The 15204-nt window shown below is 38.3% G+C and overlaps 1 protein-coding gene across 1 annotated transcript in view; it reads right to left on the bottom strand.

The window, feature by feature from the left end:
- Positions 1–14281, bottom strand: part of LOC106671105 (peroxidasin-like protein) — a 96532-nt gene extending 82251 nt beyond the window's left edge. Inside the window, exons 1-2 of the mRNA XM_024226712.1 lie at positions 13747–14281; positions 994–1100 (exon numbers count right to left, since the gene is read on the bottom strand). Of these exons, the coding sequence (XP_024082480.1) occupies positions 994–1100; positions 13747–14281 (642 nt within the window). The remainder of the gene's footprint in view (positions 1–993; positions 1101–13746) is intronic.
- Between the last annotated feature and the right edge of the window lie 923 nt (positions 14282–15204).

The following is a 15204-nucleotide window of genomic DNA, read 5'->3' as shown; positions in this document are numbered from 1 at the left end:
AAGGTTAGGGTAAGGATTACGGCTGATGTTAGGGACGGGATGGGATTAGGTAAGGTTAGGTAAATGAGTTAGGATTAAGGGCGGTCATGTAGAACACAGTAGATTTAGGGTTAACCCTTTATGTCACAGTTGTATAAGAGCAAGACATTGCAAGATTAGCAATTTGGTTAAAAGGTTAGCGGAATCATGGAAATATAGATAGAGAGTTTAGATTGGGGCCAAATAAATTATTGTTGCCAATAGACGGGCAGAAACAGAAAAACGCAACACTGCGCCCGTCGTAATGTCACAGGATTTTCTGCTAACCTTAAACAAAATTTTTCAAGTTGTTTATTGCTCTGAAGCAACTTCGGTCAAGACAGGTTAAGAACGGTAAGACAGGATAGGTTAATAGTAGGGCCGAGTTAAGTTAGGTTAGGCAGGGCTAAGGTAAAAGATGAGCTAGTTAGGTTATGCAGAGGGTTGATGTTTAGGTTAGAGTCGGTTTAGGAACAGTTTACGTTAGGTCACGTTGAGGATTAGGGTTATTGTGTAGGTTAGGACGTTATTGATTTAGGGACGGTTAGGGTCAGGGTTGGAGTTGTGCTGCTGTGTTAGAGTGTTCAAGGTAAGGTTAGTTTAGACAGTTTTAGGGTTAGTGACGGTTAGGTATTATTAGGGTTTAGATTATTGTAAAGGTTAAGGTTAGGATTACAGATGAGGATAGGGTTGGGATGAGGATTAGAGTTAGGTTATGTAGAGTATAGTTAGTGTTATGATTAGGGTAAGAGCTAGTGACTTGTTACAAACCCGTGAAGCAGATAATATACAAGTGCGAAGCAATGATTCATTACAAAATTATACATTCATGCTTTTTGTAAATTGACGGGTTCATTAAGACGTAAAACTTACGAATAATTCACCTAATTTAAAAAAGCATTTTGCATAATATAATTCTAATCATGCCGCTATATTATTATTGGTATATGAGCAGTGATATAATTTATTTTTTACCTTGTACGAGCCAAGATTCTTCACTGAGCACGATATCCTTACTGGGCGCCCGGCCGGAACCGTGATGTTCTCCATAACGCCGAGAAATTCCGGCTCGTTTTGATCGACTAAAAAAAGGAAAAAGGGCAAATTAAAATTAAGTCAAATAAAATAAAAATAAAAAATAATGTAAGATAGGATAAGAGCAGTTAACATCAATCTTTGAAGTTTGTTTTGTGCTTCTGATACCCTTATGCTCAAAGGGATCAAACTAATAGCGACCGCAGACTCTCAGTAAAGCTTTCTTTATAAAAATCTCCGTTAATAACGGCTTTACTCAAAAGGGATAATGGAGAAAATGGTTTAGTTCCACCTTTTCGATCTCAACCAATTACAATTTATTGGGTTTAACTACAATTACATTTTACACGTCACAATACTAAATTATTTTGAAACAAAGCTATTCATTGCTTTTTATTTATAGTAAATCTTAGTTTTATAGATATAATTTGTGTTTATTTATGAGTGATTTTATTAACTAACTATTATAATAAGCAATGACAGCGTTGACTGTGAAAAGTACGGTGGACTTGATTGAATATGTTGGTTATGCGGGCTGTTAGAGTGAAAGTTTAGCAATCTACCTGAAAAGATAGGTTTTTAATACCAACAAAATGTTATTATGATTCTTAATAATTGTTATATATAGGAAATTTATCTTGTTATTGTTTTCAATTTCCATACTTATAACGAAGAATTTTGGCCCACAGCCACAATAAAACAAAAAAATTAAAAATACCAAAAACGAATGCAAACCTAATGTTAATATTTATAGAAGAATAGCACAAAAAACCAACCATAATAAGTCTTAACATTATATATAATATNCGTTAATCGATAATTATTCCGAAATCGTGAGATGCGGTCTGGTGTGATGTAGGTTTCAGAAAAACATTTTCTTTATCGTGCCAACGTTTCGATCTTTATTGAGATCATCCTCAAGACAAACACTTTGAGCCCTGAGGATGATCTCAATAAAGATCGAAACGTTAGCACGATAAAGAAAATGTTTTTCTGAAACCTACATTACACCAGACCGCATCTCACGATTTCGGAAAAAATTTATTAATAAATGTAATTTTAATTATTTACCTATTCCTTTGGTAATTGTAGTTTTATTATGATTGTATTTTTGTTAGAAATGGTGAAGATGGGTTTTATACCCCGCAACACCAATCTCTAAATAAATTCAACACCTCGAAATAGCTGGTTTCTTTTTCATATATAACTTCTTCCTCCAAAAATAGAAAAAATATAATAAATACTGCTCGCTCCCTATATGGAGCCAAACATTGATATTCTTCAATTAACTTCAATTAACTAACTGTTTTGGTAGAAATGAGACAACCTGGCATGGCCTATTCTTCATCGGGTGAGGATGAACCATTATTCTTCGAATCAGATCTTCCGAGGCAATCTATCGACTGATCTCTTGAAACATGTGCTGCCGTTTCCTTAATTAATTTTTTAAAATGTTTTAATTGAATTTTTAGTGTTAGAAGACTGGTTCGAAATAGTTAATTTTTGAATCTGGGATGTGCATCCTTTTTTTTCTTATACCACGGACCCAGGCAACTACCACCATTTGATAGAGATGCTCCCAAACAAAGTATATATCCAAGAAGAGCACGACCTGTCGTGAGGTAAGAGTCAATGGGACTTTTCCATTAGTTATAAACAAAGTTGTTCATTTATATCATCCTGACTAACAATAGGTTGCAAAATAATCGCGCAGGGTTTTCAGAAGTGCAAACCCCAGTGCTCGAAAATAAATTTAATCAATTACATTTGACCAGTTTTGTTTGTATTATACACTTCCCCTTTTTCCAGGTAGAATTTGTTATTTTTCCATGTTTCCCAAATGCGGTTTTGGCGGCTGCCCAGAAAATCAATGTGCCTCCCTTTAAACGGATCGAGACGATTGGCCGGGATGAGAGAAAAACCTTACGAGACGAATGAAACATTCCAAAGATAATAAACTAATTTTAGCTAATTATGTGATGAGACGTCACGACTGAAGTTGGACAAACCTTCGATCTCAGATTTTTTTCTGACATCTTGTTGTCAGACTGGACGATTTTGTTTGTTCACGATGTGTTTTTTTTCGCTGCAACTTAGATCACGGTTATCACTTTTTGACAACAGTTCGCTTAATATCTTGCGAGAATAGCTCGGTGGTAGATCATAATCTTCCTAAGGATGGGGTGATCTTCCTAAGTGAGCTCGATCTTTCCCGAGCCGAGCTGGAATGCCTTTAAGGATTCTGTGTCACGAAAATTTAACTATCGTAAAGTTATCACATCAGCTCTGATTCCTTCAATACCACCCTGGCGAAAAAAAACCCAAACAGCTCAACCGAGCCTAAGCGAAGCCTAGTGCCAGCGGGAGTACACCGAGAGAGAAGAGTTCACGGGCATCTAGGGCATTGGCCGGAGTCATTACAACCGTACTCGAACCCAACCCATCTGGTGGTCACTTTCCGGCATTGCGATTTTGCCCTTATGCTTCCGCTCAGGACGCTGTAGCTGTAGCTTATCATGCAGTAGCAATAGATGGTTTTTCGCCAACCAGTTCGGCGTACACCGACGCAAGCCAGGTTCATTCATTGCTATCACAGTATTTCCCAGACCCGGCATATTGCTGATGATGGCCCTAGAGAAAGGAAAAGAAGTTTTGCTCTTCGTCATACGTCATCTAATGATTACCCAATTAATGTACTCATTAGACCTTTTCTATTAACATAGAATTCCTTATTTCCCCATTGGGTTGCTTTAACTAGCTCTTGTTTATTCCAAAAAATAAATTTGGCTTTCTCATTGTCTGATATACCCTCATGACCTGAGACCAACCTTAGATTTTGACTATTTGTAGATAGCAGTTTTTTCAGGATATAAGCTTGAAGAGCCTTTAGAGTTACCTGTCTGTTTGATAGTATTAACTGGTGTCTAGAAATGTTCGTTATTTGTCGTGCGCATGTCTGTATGTCTTTGAAAGATGGTTGAGGTAGAGCTGAGGGCTAAATACAATCGCTGTTTGAATATCCGTTAGTGCTGCCTGACCACACGATCGGATTTAGCTGCGCTTTTGAGAAGTTTGTTCATTAATATTTATTTTGTTTCCCATGTAAATTGGTTTGATATGGTTGTGCCGAAAGGCGTGTGGTGCTCATACGTAAGACCCTTTGTGCCCATTCCATTACCATTTCCTATTTTAGAGCCGTATTCATACTTTAGATGGTGGAGCTGATAGTCATATGGTGTTCTTGGTTAAGCTGCTTTATAGTCATTCCCTTACCAATTCCCATCGTTAGACAGTCTGTATTCAATAGATAAGATCCTTTAGAGCTGCCTTGCTGTTAGTATTAGTTGAAAGTTCAGTGTAACAGTTTTCTTTTAGACATACTTGATTATTATATTATTATTGTTGTACCCTTAGGACAGAGGTTAAATTCGATTCAGTAGTATTTATTAAACAAATGAAGAACTAAACTTTTAAAAGGTATGAACATAAACTCATTACAACGACTTTTATATGTATGTTCTTAGCGTAAGGTTTATAATTGAGGAAAATTCGGCAACTAGAAACAACGTACAAAGATAAAAGGCCGACCTTGCGGACAGATGTCTCCCCTCTGGGCTTTCTATTTTAAATGTAAATGCGAATCACGAGTAGATCTTAAAATTAGCCGTTATGGTTATAGCAGGAGGAATTTGTTTACGTTTTATAAACACGTGCTTCTCTTAAATAATATCATTTTTCAAATATACGTGTTATTTTAACAACTGTTTATTTAAAACTCCCCGATTCTTGTATTAATTAAGAAAAAATATATTGACTTTTAAATAGTAACAACTACCTAGGGGTTTATCCCCCAAAACCTCGAGGAATGTCGAGTACTCTAGGACAGTGCGCATTATATGTGCTTGTGTATGTAATTTATTAGCGTGAATGGAAGAGTTTATCCCCAATTACTCAGAGGAATATCGAGTACTCTGAGTAGTGAAAATGAATGTGTTAATGATGTTTGTAGATCGACCTGCAGATAATCAATGTAGACTTCAAATCTTCTTTAAGGTCTTTACTAGGTGAAAGAAAGACAAAAGTGTTGGGATCACCAAGCTTTCGGCAACATTATGTTTGACCAAGCCGTCATGCTGAGCACCAATAAAAACGTAATGTACTTCTGTGCCCAAAACACCATGTCTTTTTATTTCCCCATTAAGGTTTAAGTAAGATATTTCAATTTTTGTGCAATTTGTTTTTCATGTTTTTAATTGTTGTTTTTTTATATGATAATAAAACAGACCCTGAAGATGACAGTATAAAAATTGTCGAAAGCTCGGCGAAAACCGAAAGGAAGTTTTCCTCTGTGTTGACCTCTTCCGTAGATCCTCCGAAAAAACTTCACGTTTCCAGCAGGTCGATAATCCAGCTCATCGTTACATATATATAAATTATTATTGTTGTCAATTGTTAATGTTATATGCGAATAATTACTCACTACTTTACATAGATGTCTTGCTCACCATGTATAACTGAATGCTGGCCATGTGCTTCATAACCTAAGCCAAAGCACTTTTACATTTGATTTTTTCCGATGTAAATTTTTTGCCCTTCTCTCTTGGGAAAGTATGCATTATTGTTTTAATTGTGATTGTTGAATTTATATTAATTATGTATATTTTTTCTTAATAAATAGGCCCTGATGATGGCAACAAAATGTTGCAGAAAGCTTGGTGATCCCAACACTTTTGTCTTTCTTTCACCTAATAAAGACCTTAAAGAAGATTTGAACTCTACATTGAATGTGTTAATGCAATTTATTAGGGTGAATTGAGAGGCATATCTGTAAGTACCCCAAGGAATATGGATTACTCTGGGGCAGTGTGAACGAAGTCTGGTGTGTGAATGTAATTTATTAGCGTGAATAGACGGGCATATCCCCAAGCATCCCGAGGAATGTCGAGTACTCTAGGGCAGTGTGAACAAAGTCTGGTGCGTGAGTGTAATTTATTAGCGTGAATTGAGGAGACTATCTCTAGGTACCACAAGGAATATCGATTACTCTGGGGCAGTGTGAACGATGTCTGGTGTGTGAGTGCAATTTATTATCGTGAATGGACGGGCATGCCCCCAGTTACCCCGAGGAATATCGAGTACTCTGGGATTGTGGGCGCGTAGTCTGGTGGGTGAATGTAATTTATTAGAGTAAAGAGAGGGGCATATCCCCATTTAACCCGAATAATTTCGAGTACTCTGGGGTGGTGTGAGACTATCAATTTTTTATCCCGTTTCTTTGTTATATTATTTTATACACATTTAACGAGATCCTGAGGTACAGAGACGCTAACAATAGGATAAAGAAAGGAGAGAGTTGGTTACCGATATCATCTATTATCTTCACTAGGATGGAGAAATAGTAGAAGAAATGTGTAGGTTTAAAACGCGAGAAAAAGAAGAAATGAAATGAAAAGCTAAGAAAGAGAGGGCTGGTGATGACAAATCTAGTTCACCAGCACTAAAACTACAAAAAATTCTCTTTGTCGAGTCCCACGTTCTTCGTATATTAGATAGGATAAAGAAAAGGTTACAGTTTTCTGAAAATATAACATCCATACAAACGCACAAGCCAGAAACACTTCTGCCGGAAACTCAAGAACTTTTTACCAAATGCTCGTTTAATACGATTAGTAAAGAAACAAATTACAAATATAATCTTCATTGGAGGTAGGGAGAGTGAGAGAAAGAGCGAGCTGAGAGGATTTATATTGATTTGTGTCAGACGAGTATTTCCCCGATTCAAAAGCATCTTTAAAGACTTTGCCCGTCAATTTAGGTTGATCATTATGTTAGTCGAATTTGAAACACTCATACTCGCCTAGAGCATTAATCAAATTAGTTTTCTTTCCCCGACATTAATATTCTACATTTCCAAATTTAAAGCAGTTTAGAAGCATAAACTAGTCACCATGTCCTCTTTCAAAGGAGTGCCGATGAGTTGAGAATTAAAAATATTAAATTAAACAAATAAATGTATGTGAGACCAAGTACCAGATTAAATAAGTATTGACTTTTGTACAACTCTATCCAGTTTTTCCCAGAAATTATTATTTAAAACGAAACATTTCAATAAAAATATTGTACAAAGCGATGAAAAAAAAATTATCGCTGATGATTGATTTACAAAACCAATACGATTTTATTTGGAAGACCAGATACGAATTGATGTGAAACTTTTGCCAGATATAACTAAGGTAAATTGATCTACTACTACAGATTAATATTATTTCTGTATTGTTGTTTTGGAATCAGGGATGTGGTCCAAGAATGATAATTGTTCCTATATTCTCTCACTTCTAACCTTATTAACAACTAAAATAAAAAATGGAAAAAATAGAACCCAGAGGAAGGCATAATAAATGGCGAAAGCATATAATAATTGTCATTATTCGACCACTCCTTGATCTCAAAATATGATATCACACAGATGGTCGATCATCACACCTGAGACTATTTTTATATTTTCAATGAATTCTTAAATGTTTAATAATTAATTAATGTTGCATACATTTTTTAGACTTTGCTATTTTAAAGTGTTTAAAAAATTATAACAAGTCTAGCATTATTGTTTTAATTATTTGTAATCTGAAAAAGATCTAAAAATAATTTGAAAGGACGATTTTTTATAGTTATTTTTCTACAGAAACTTTTAACTAGGTATACTCGTTATAAAGTATCTATTATTCGTTAAAAAATAATTTCAACAACTAAGCTAATTTAAAAGTTAGCTAAACTATTAAATAATCAACAAAACTAAACGATATTGCTCAAGTTTGGTCGGTTCTGTTGCTCGTGGTCCGCTTGTCTAGCTGTTTTGGTTTTTCAGGTTCACCATCTCCATTAAATTATATTTTAAGCTATTAATTAAAAGAATAGTATATTGTTATCACTCACGAAGAAATAATTCCAAAATTTTAAAAAAAATTAAAAGTTGGTCAAAATCTTATATAAAATTTAAACGATATTGCCAAATTTTGGTCAGTTGTGCCATGGTCTGCCAAATCTCGTTGTTTTGGTCGGTCAATTCGAGATACTATTGTTAAAATTAATATTTGGTAGCCACACAATAATGATTGTAGGTTCGTTGTTTCGTTCTGTAAATTGGAATTTATATTTTGGTATTTTTCGATCATCTTGGTCCGCTTCCCATCGCTGTTTTTATATGTCGACATGCTTAGCACCCATCTAATTAAACTGTACTAGCTTAAAGAATAAACATTTTTCACTATATATGAACAATTAAAAAGAAGTTTGAATTTAATTATTTTTAACAATATCATCTTGAATTGACAGACCAAAACAAAGAGATTTGGCAGACCGGGATGATCAGGACTGACCTAACTTTAGCAATATATTTTAATAGCTTAACATATTTAATATATTAATTTGTAGTGTTTTGAACCTGTTGTCATGTAAAAACACCGTGGATCAGCGGACCAGGATGATCGAAAATGGCCGATTTCTAATCCTTATTTTTCCTCGTTAACTACGAAAATATGCAAACAAAATATATTTGACAGTAAATGATTCGATACTGTTTAAACTCTTCAATGCAGTTCATGAACATCCATTAAGGATGATTGAAAATACATTTTGTGTGGTTTCAATTTTCACCGGCACTATTCTATAAGGAAAAACCGTCATTCGGTAAATTTTGTACTTAATTTAAATGCAAGGATTAAAATCTTATTAACCTCATAGAAGTATCGTGTTTGACAATATTAAGGGTTCACGATGTTTGTAAGATGTTAACAGGTGTTAATCGCATAGAGAAATGTCCAGTGAAATCGTGAAAGCACCTTTCTTTTCTTAGCATGTTAAACGTTAATTTTTCCTCAATAATGCGCTTGGCGATTGGTAGAACCAAAAATAAAGCTATAACAGTCGTTAAAGGCTTGTTGTTGTTTGTTTTGTGTTAAATTGGAAGATACCAGAAGTTAATAAAAAAGGAAAATTAATCAACTCTTTCATTCAAAATGCTATCTATGCACTCGAAAAGTATACCAAATGACACGCTACATTTTGTGCCGACATACCTAACTTGTATCCTAACGGCTAACAGTCTACTTACTACTTTATATGATAGGTGGATGTATCTACTATGAATACAGTATAAGGTCAGCAAAAGAAATGTATTGGTCTGATTTAATTAATGCGTATTTAAGAATAAAAATACGGGTAAACGAAAAACAGCTGTTAAATTCATTGCTGCTATGTTGGTTATCTACGTCCTAAAAGCTAGCAATGTGATGACACCGCTATTCCATACGGCTTAACATCTAACATTGACCTTACCCTGTTAGATCAAGCAATGTTAACTAGCCGATTCTGACAAGTCTCCGTCATCATTTTTCTCGATCTAACACGACCTAACAGAGTTAACACAAAGATCGTGAATACCCCCATTATGTGTTTTTTGTTAACGGTTTATCCTTCATTCAGATTTACAGTAGTAAATAAATTCACTAATTTCGTGGTCCGCTTGACCAATTAATATATTACATCCTCCAATCATGGCACGAGCGGGATTCGAACCCACGATCTTCGGCTTTATACGCCACTGCTCTACCACTTGACTTATCGTGACCTCGATCCACTCGGACACCAACTTCCCATCTCAACCGCACCTTTTGAATTTTCCCTCCTTTTTGCCATTTTTCAATTCGACCCGCTCGTGCCATTGACTTTTTTATCTCAACTAAAAACCTTAATTAATTGTAATGTAGCAAATAAATGTAATAATTACATCCATTATATTTCGTGGTCCGATTAACCAAATAACTTCTTTCAATTAATTAATCTTTATGTAAGGTATTGTTTGAAATGGCAACGTTAGTGTCACGAGCGGGATTCGAACCCGCGTCCTTCGTCTAAATACGCCGCTGCTCTACCACTTGAACTATAGTGACTTCCATCCACTCGGACACCAACTGTCCATCTGGTTGCGTGTACGGTCAAACGATCATGCGCGGCAATCATAACGGCGGGTGTGTCATCAGTCTCACATATGGACTGGTAAACAGGATCCCTTCCGTAAGGTTGGAGGATGGAGCCGGATCAACTGAACTACGGGCGCAAGCATCTTTCCAGCCCAAATGCTTGCAATTGCGGTTTGGATTCGTAGTGATACGTGGTGAGACCCCTGGCGGGTACTCGGAGAGAGAGACGGCTATCTGTTGTTCTGGTAATCGGAGCACATACACTGGGTAGCCGCACTCATCTGGGGGTGGTTGGCATTTCCACTTAAAACCAAAGCCGTCGTCGGAACGCTCCGGAAGTCCCTACGCTAGGGGACCCCTCCACTCGGGGGAGATAGAGTCGCCTTCTCTATCTACGGGAGTACGGCGGAAGTTCGGATCGAATTCTTTCGGCCCTCGAAACAAGCGCTGTGCGGCACACGGTCAGATGCATTGTTTGGCTGACCCACCCCCTCGGACGGGGCAAGTGGGGAAGATAGCCGTTTGGGTCCCTAGGGGCCTGGACGGTTTGTCTAAACCAAGCTCGCGAGCATGCCACTAACCGCCCATGAGCAGAGGTGCGTCGCCTCCCACCTTGAGAAACAAACGTCTGATAAGGCCTTGTGCCAGGTGCGGACGATAAAGGGAACGTCTTCACGTCTTTCTCAGGACGATGCGACCCCAAAAGGGAACTTCATGTACATCTGGTTGAAGTGAATCGAAGTCATGATAGGATTTTTCGTCTTTTTGCCATTTTTCAATTGTCGTGGAGCCGTTAGTGTAGTGATACTTCTTTTACTTATTAAATATTAATCCATTTATATTTTAGTGGTCAATTGACCAAGTTACTTCTTTCAATTAATTATTCGTTTTATGTAAGGTCTTGGTTGAGATAAAAATTTCGGTGTTGCGAGTGGGTTTTTTATCTTAACCAAGACCTTAGATAAAACGAATAATTAATTGAAAGAAGTAACTTGGTCAATTGACCACTAAAATATAAATGGATTAATATTTAATAAGTAAAAGAAGTATCACTACACTAACAGCTCACACGACATTTGAAAAATGGCAAAAAGAGAAAAAATCCGACCGGTTGTAAGTTGAGATGGGGAGTTAGTGTCCGAGAGGATCGAAGTCATAGCTGAAGTGGTAGAGCAGCGGCTTATTTAGCCGAAGGTCGTGGGTTCGAATATCGGTCGTGACATTAACTTTTTCATTGCAACCAATACCTTACGTAAAGATTAATTAATTGAAAGACGTTGTTTGGTCAATCGGACCACGAAATATAATGGATTTAATATAAAGAATATCTTCATTAAAGCTCTCCGTCTCTCCGTGGCCATTTCATTCGTCGCCGAACATGTCGTGGGTTCGAATCCCACTCGTGACACTAATTTTTTCATTTCAACCAATACCTTACATAAAGTGAAATAATTACTTTTTCTGCTTTTACTAGGGGCAATTTGAGTCGCTCAGTTGGTAAATTACCCTATCGAAAAGAACCGGATTTGTTTTTATGGTAATTACATTGTCCATCCCTGGCCATTATTGGCGTCAGTGGTTTTTGTCGTACGGCTTATTGTCTCGGTGTCGAACGCCCTGCAATGGGGGACCCAAAGGGTTAATTAACGGGGCAGAGGGTGGGTCTTCAAGTTAAGCGACGAATACAGTGCCCTTGAGTTCGGCTCACATGCCATTGTTCCACCGGTCACAAGGGGAGTGGAAACAGTTCGATAAATGTAAAGAACACGCCTGCCAGTACAATTATACTGGCTCACTTGAATTAATTAAGGTTTTACAGAGTTAATTAAATAAAGGGGAAACTGTTAAAATGTGTAGAATTTTGGGTGATTTTTTTTTCAAATTGAGATTACGCTATAATTGATATACTACTGTACAACAGTCACTTGTAAAATTGTAACGGCAGACTAAAAAGATAAACTATTAAATCAAGGAAAATATATTCGAAGAATTTCAACAAGTTATGTGAGGAACAAGTCGGAAATAAGGGGGCGATTTGAATAATCTTATTTCTCTGGTTGTTATGCTACCTCTTTCGCGGGGGGGGGGAACAATGTAACGGTTGGGATAATACAGCAATGGGGAGTGATAGGTTTCAGATTGGCACCCAACTAATCCAAGGCTCGAATCAGTTTTGGGTTTGGCTCATTCAATGAGTTATCTATATCTCGTTATTTTACTAAATGCAGTTTAGCTTAATAGGAGGACAATTTTGTTGTTTTATTTAGTGGTAGGGCCGTTTTTTTATTTGGTTTAGTAACTTCATTGGTCAACACCAGCCTCTCATTCTTAACTTTTCATTTACTGTATTTTCTTATCTTTCTCGCGTTTTAAACCTACTAATTTTTTTTACTGTTTCTCGAGCCATGTTATGATGTTTTATGATATAACGGTAACAAACTCTCGCTTTTCTTTATCTTGTTAGCCGTTTTGTGTCACAGAACCTAGGCAATTGTGGATAAAATAACACAAATATACAGAAACACGGAAACTAGATAAAGATTCAATCTCTGATCATTCAAACTACCGCAGAACACTCGATATTCCTCGGGGTTTCCCAAGTACCCCGGTACTTGGGAATTTGCTTCTTCATTCACGCTAATAAATTACATTCCTATACCAAACTTCATTCACGCTACCCCAAAGTATTCAAAAATCTTCTGGCTAAATGGGGATATGCCCCTCAATTTACGGTGATAAATTACGTCCACACATTCATTCATACAACCCCAGAGTACTCGATATTCCTCGGGGTACTTGGGGATTTGCCCATCTTGGCAAACAAGGCACTCGGTCAAGCTGGCCTGAGCGTGCCAACACCTGGAAAACGAAACACACGAATACTTCAGTTGTGCGTGCCTAAAGAAAATAAGCCGGAGGACCTTTTGGAATATCTCTCTACAAATGATAGCCTGGATTGGGCTTGGGAAATGGCGAATCAGGCGTCACCTGCTACAATTGTCAGCTGTATGGGCATGTGGCGGCGGCATGTCCTAAAAAACCGGTCTGTGGCATTTACGCTGACGCCCAAAATACACGACAATGCAAGCGCGAAACGACCAAATGTGTCCATTGCCACCGGACAGGCAAAAATAGCAACCATTACACAGGGTCCCAGCAATGTGAGGCCCATGCACGAGCCATAGCTAGAGCCTGGTATGCTACAGATCAAGGGGAAACAGCGGGCACTAGTGCGGTCCAAAAAAGCCCAACTGATCAGAGCAAGCAAACTGTAGACCTTGGGGCTATGAACGCAGACATCGCAGAGGGCACTACACTATTGGCTGAGCAATGGCTGACTCAAGCCGCCCAATACAAGAACTGAACTTGCCCAGATCAATTGCCATCGGTCTGAGGAGGTCGTTAGTCAAGTGCCTACCTTGGCCCACCAGCAGGAAGTTCATATCCTGCTTGTCCAAGAGCCGTGGAGACGAGGAATCGATAAAGCCAAGGGGCTGGCGATCGCTCGAGCTAAGGCGAGTAGGATTGCGGTAGATTGGCTAACTGACCCATGGACGGAAGAAGAAGTGACCGATGCAATTAGTGACCTGAGGACGGGCCTTGAGCCCGGTGTCGACCGTGTGGAGGCGGCACTTGTCAAGATGTGTGCTGACGTGGTGGCACAGTACTCAGGTACTCACAGTACACTCAGTTCGATTGCTTGAGAGCAGGGTACTTTCCCTCGGCGTGGAAGAAGGCGCTAGTCTGTGCATTCCTGAAGACCGGCAGAACTCCCTTCTGTCGGTCTTGGGAAAATCGCTTGAGCACTTTTTCTGGCAAGACTCCGATGTGCCCTTCATCCGGGCTTGCACCCGGGACAGTACGGTGGCATGCCGGTGTGTGGCACAACCCATGCTATCCGTTCGAGTGCCGATCGTGTGTCGACCTCCATATACGTGGTCGGGGTATTTTTTGACGGGCGGAAGGCCTTCGACCGCATGTGGTGGCCGGCTGTCTTGAACAGCCTTATTGATCGCTGTATCGGCAACGACTTGTGCAACTTCGTGGGTAACTACGGACCGGACTGTTACAGGGCGGGCGAGATGGGGATACCGCAAGGCTCCGTGCTCAGTCCGTTCCTGTGGGCCGTCCTTTTTGACGAGGTCCTGAGAGAGCTGGAGAGCGCGGGTCTCAATGCGATTGCTTACGTGGATAGAGGGTCGTACGACGGTGGCTGTCCTGAGCGGGTGGTGTAAGAAGTCAAACTGCATTTGGCTCCTGAAAAGACTGAGCTAATGATGCTCAAGGGATCGCTCAATATGCGGTCGCCACCCGTGATTCGAATCGATGGGCAAACCATCAAAGCGCCAACCGTCCTCACCTACGGTACAAAATATATACAGAGTGTCAACTGACGAGTGTAACTGTCTCGATATTATTGTAAACGATTTAATGACAAATAGATAGGAACGATTGAAGTGGTCTTTCATATAATCAAATGCACTTCCCTGGATACAAGATTGATTTTATTTGGATCTTTTCTCAAAATCCAGAGCGATATCCTATCTGGAATTTTTAGGTGGACTATTTTGGTAAACATTTTCAAAGGTCTATTGTAACTGTTTATCCAGCAGGGTAAATGATAAATCCGTTATGGACTGTTCCTTCAACTTGATGGCGAGGAGGGGGACTTCGGCCCTGAGACAATGATAAACTCGATTTATAAATTGATAGAACCGAAGCCTTTGGTAAGGCGCCCGATGAAAAGGGCAAGTCAAACGGAAGTAAGTATGAAATCGATAATTAGTTCATCTCATTATCAAAATCAAAGTGACAAACGAAATTATGACCCATTGTTTTACGTTTTCAATATTAAATAAAATAAAATTCCGAGTTCTAACAGCCTTTACTCGCATCAATTAAGCTGAAACAATTCCTTGCTTTTTTATTTGAAATTTTACATGGAATGGACATGAATTTATACAGCGCGTACTATTCAATTTTATATTCAATAAAAAAGCTAGGGTCAATTACTAAAATTATACCGGGAATAAATAAAAAAAGAGTGTTTTATTCCAAGAAAAATGTTTCCTGCGAGTTTTCCTCTTGGGGTCTGCAGAGTAAGGAAGACGTTTCCGATCCTTTCTATCTATCTTCATACAAAGGCGTAAAAAACGTGAAATAAAATCATGCG

This window comes from Cimex lectularius, unplaced genomic scaffold (assembly GCF_000648675.2).
Source record: "Cimex lectularius strain Harlan isolate CLEC.00 unplaced genomic scaffold, Clec_2.1 scaffold4, whole genome shotgun sequence".
Classification (NCBI taxonomy): Eukaryota; Metazoa; Arthropoda; class Insecta; order Hemiptera; family Cimicidae; genus Cimex; species Cimex lectularius.
Note: the sequence above shows the minus strand (reverse complement) of the source record. Positions and strands in the feature narration are given on the sequence as shown.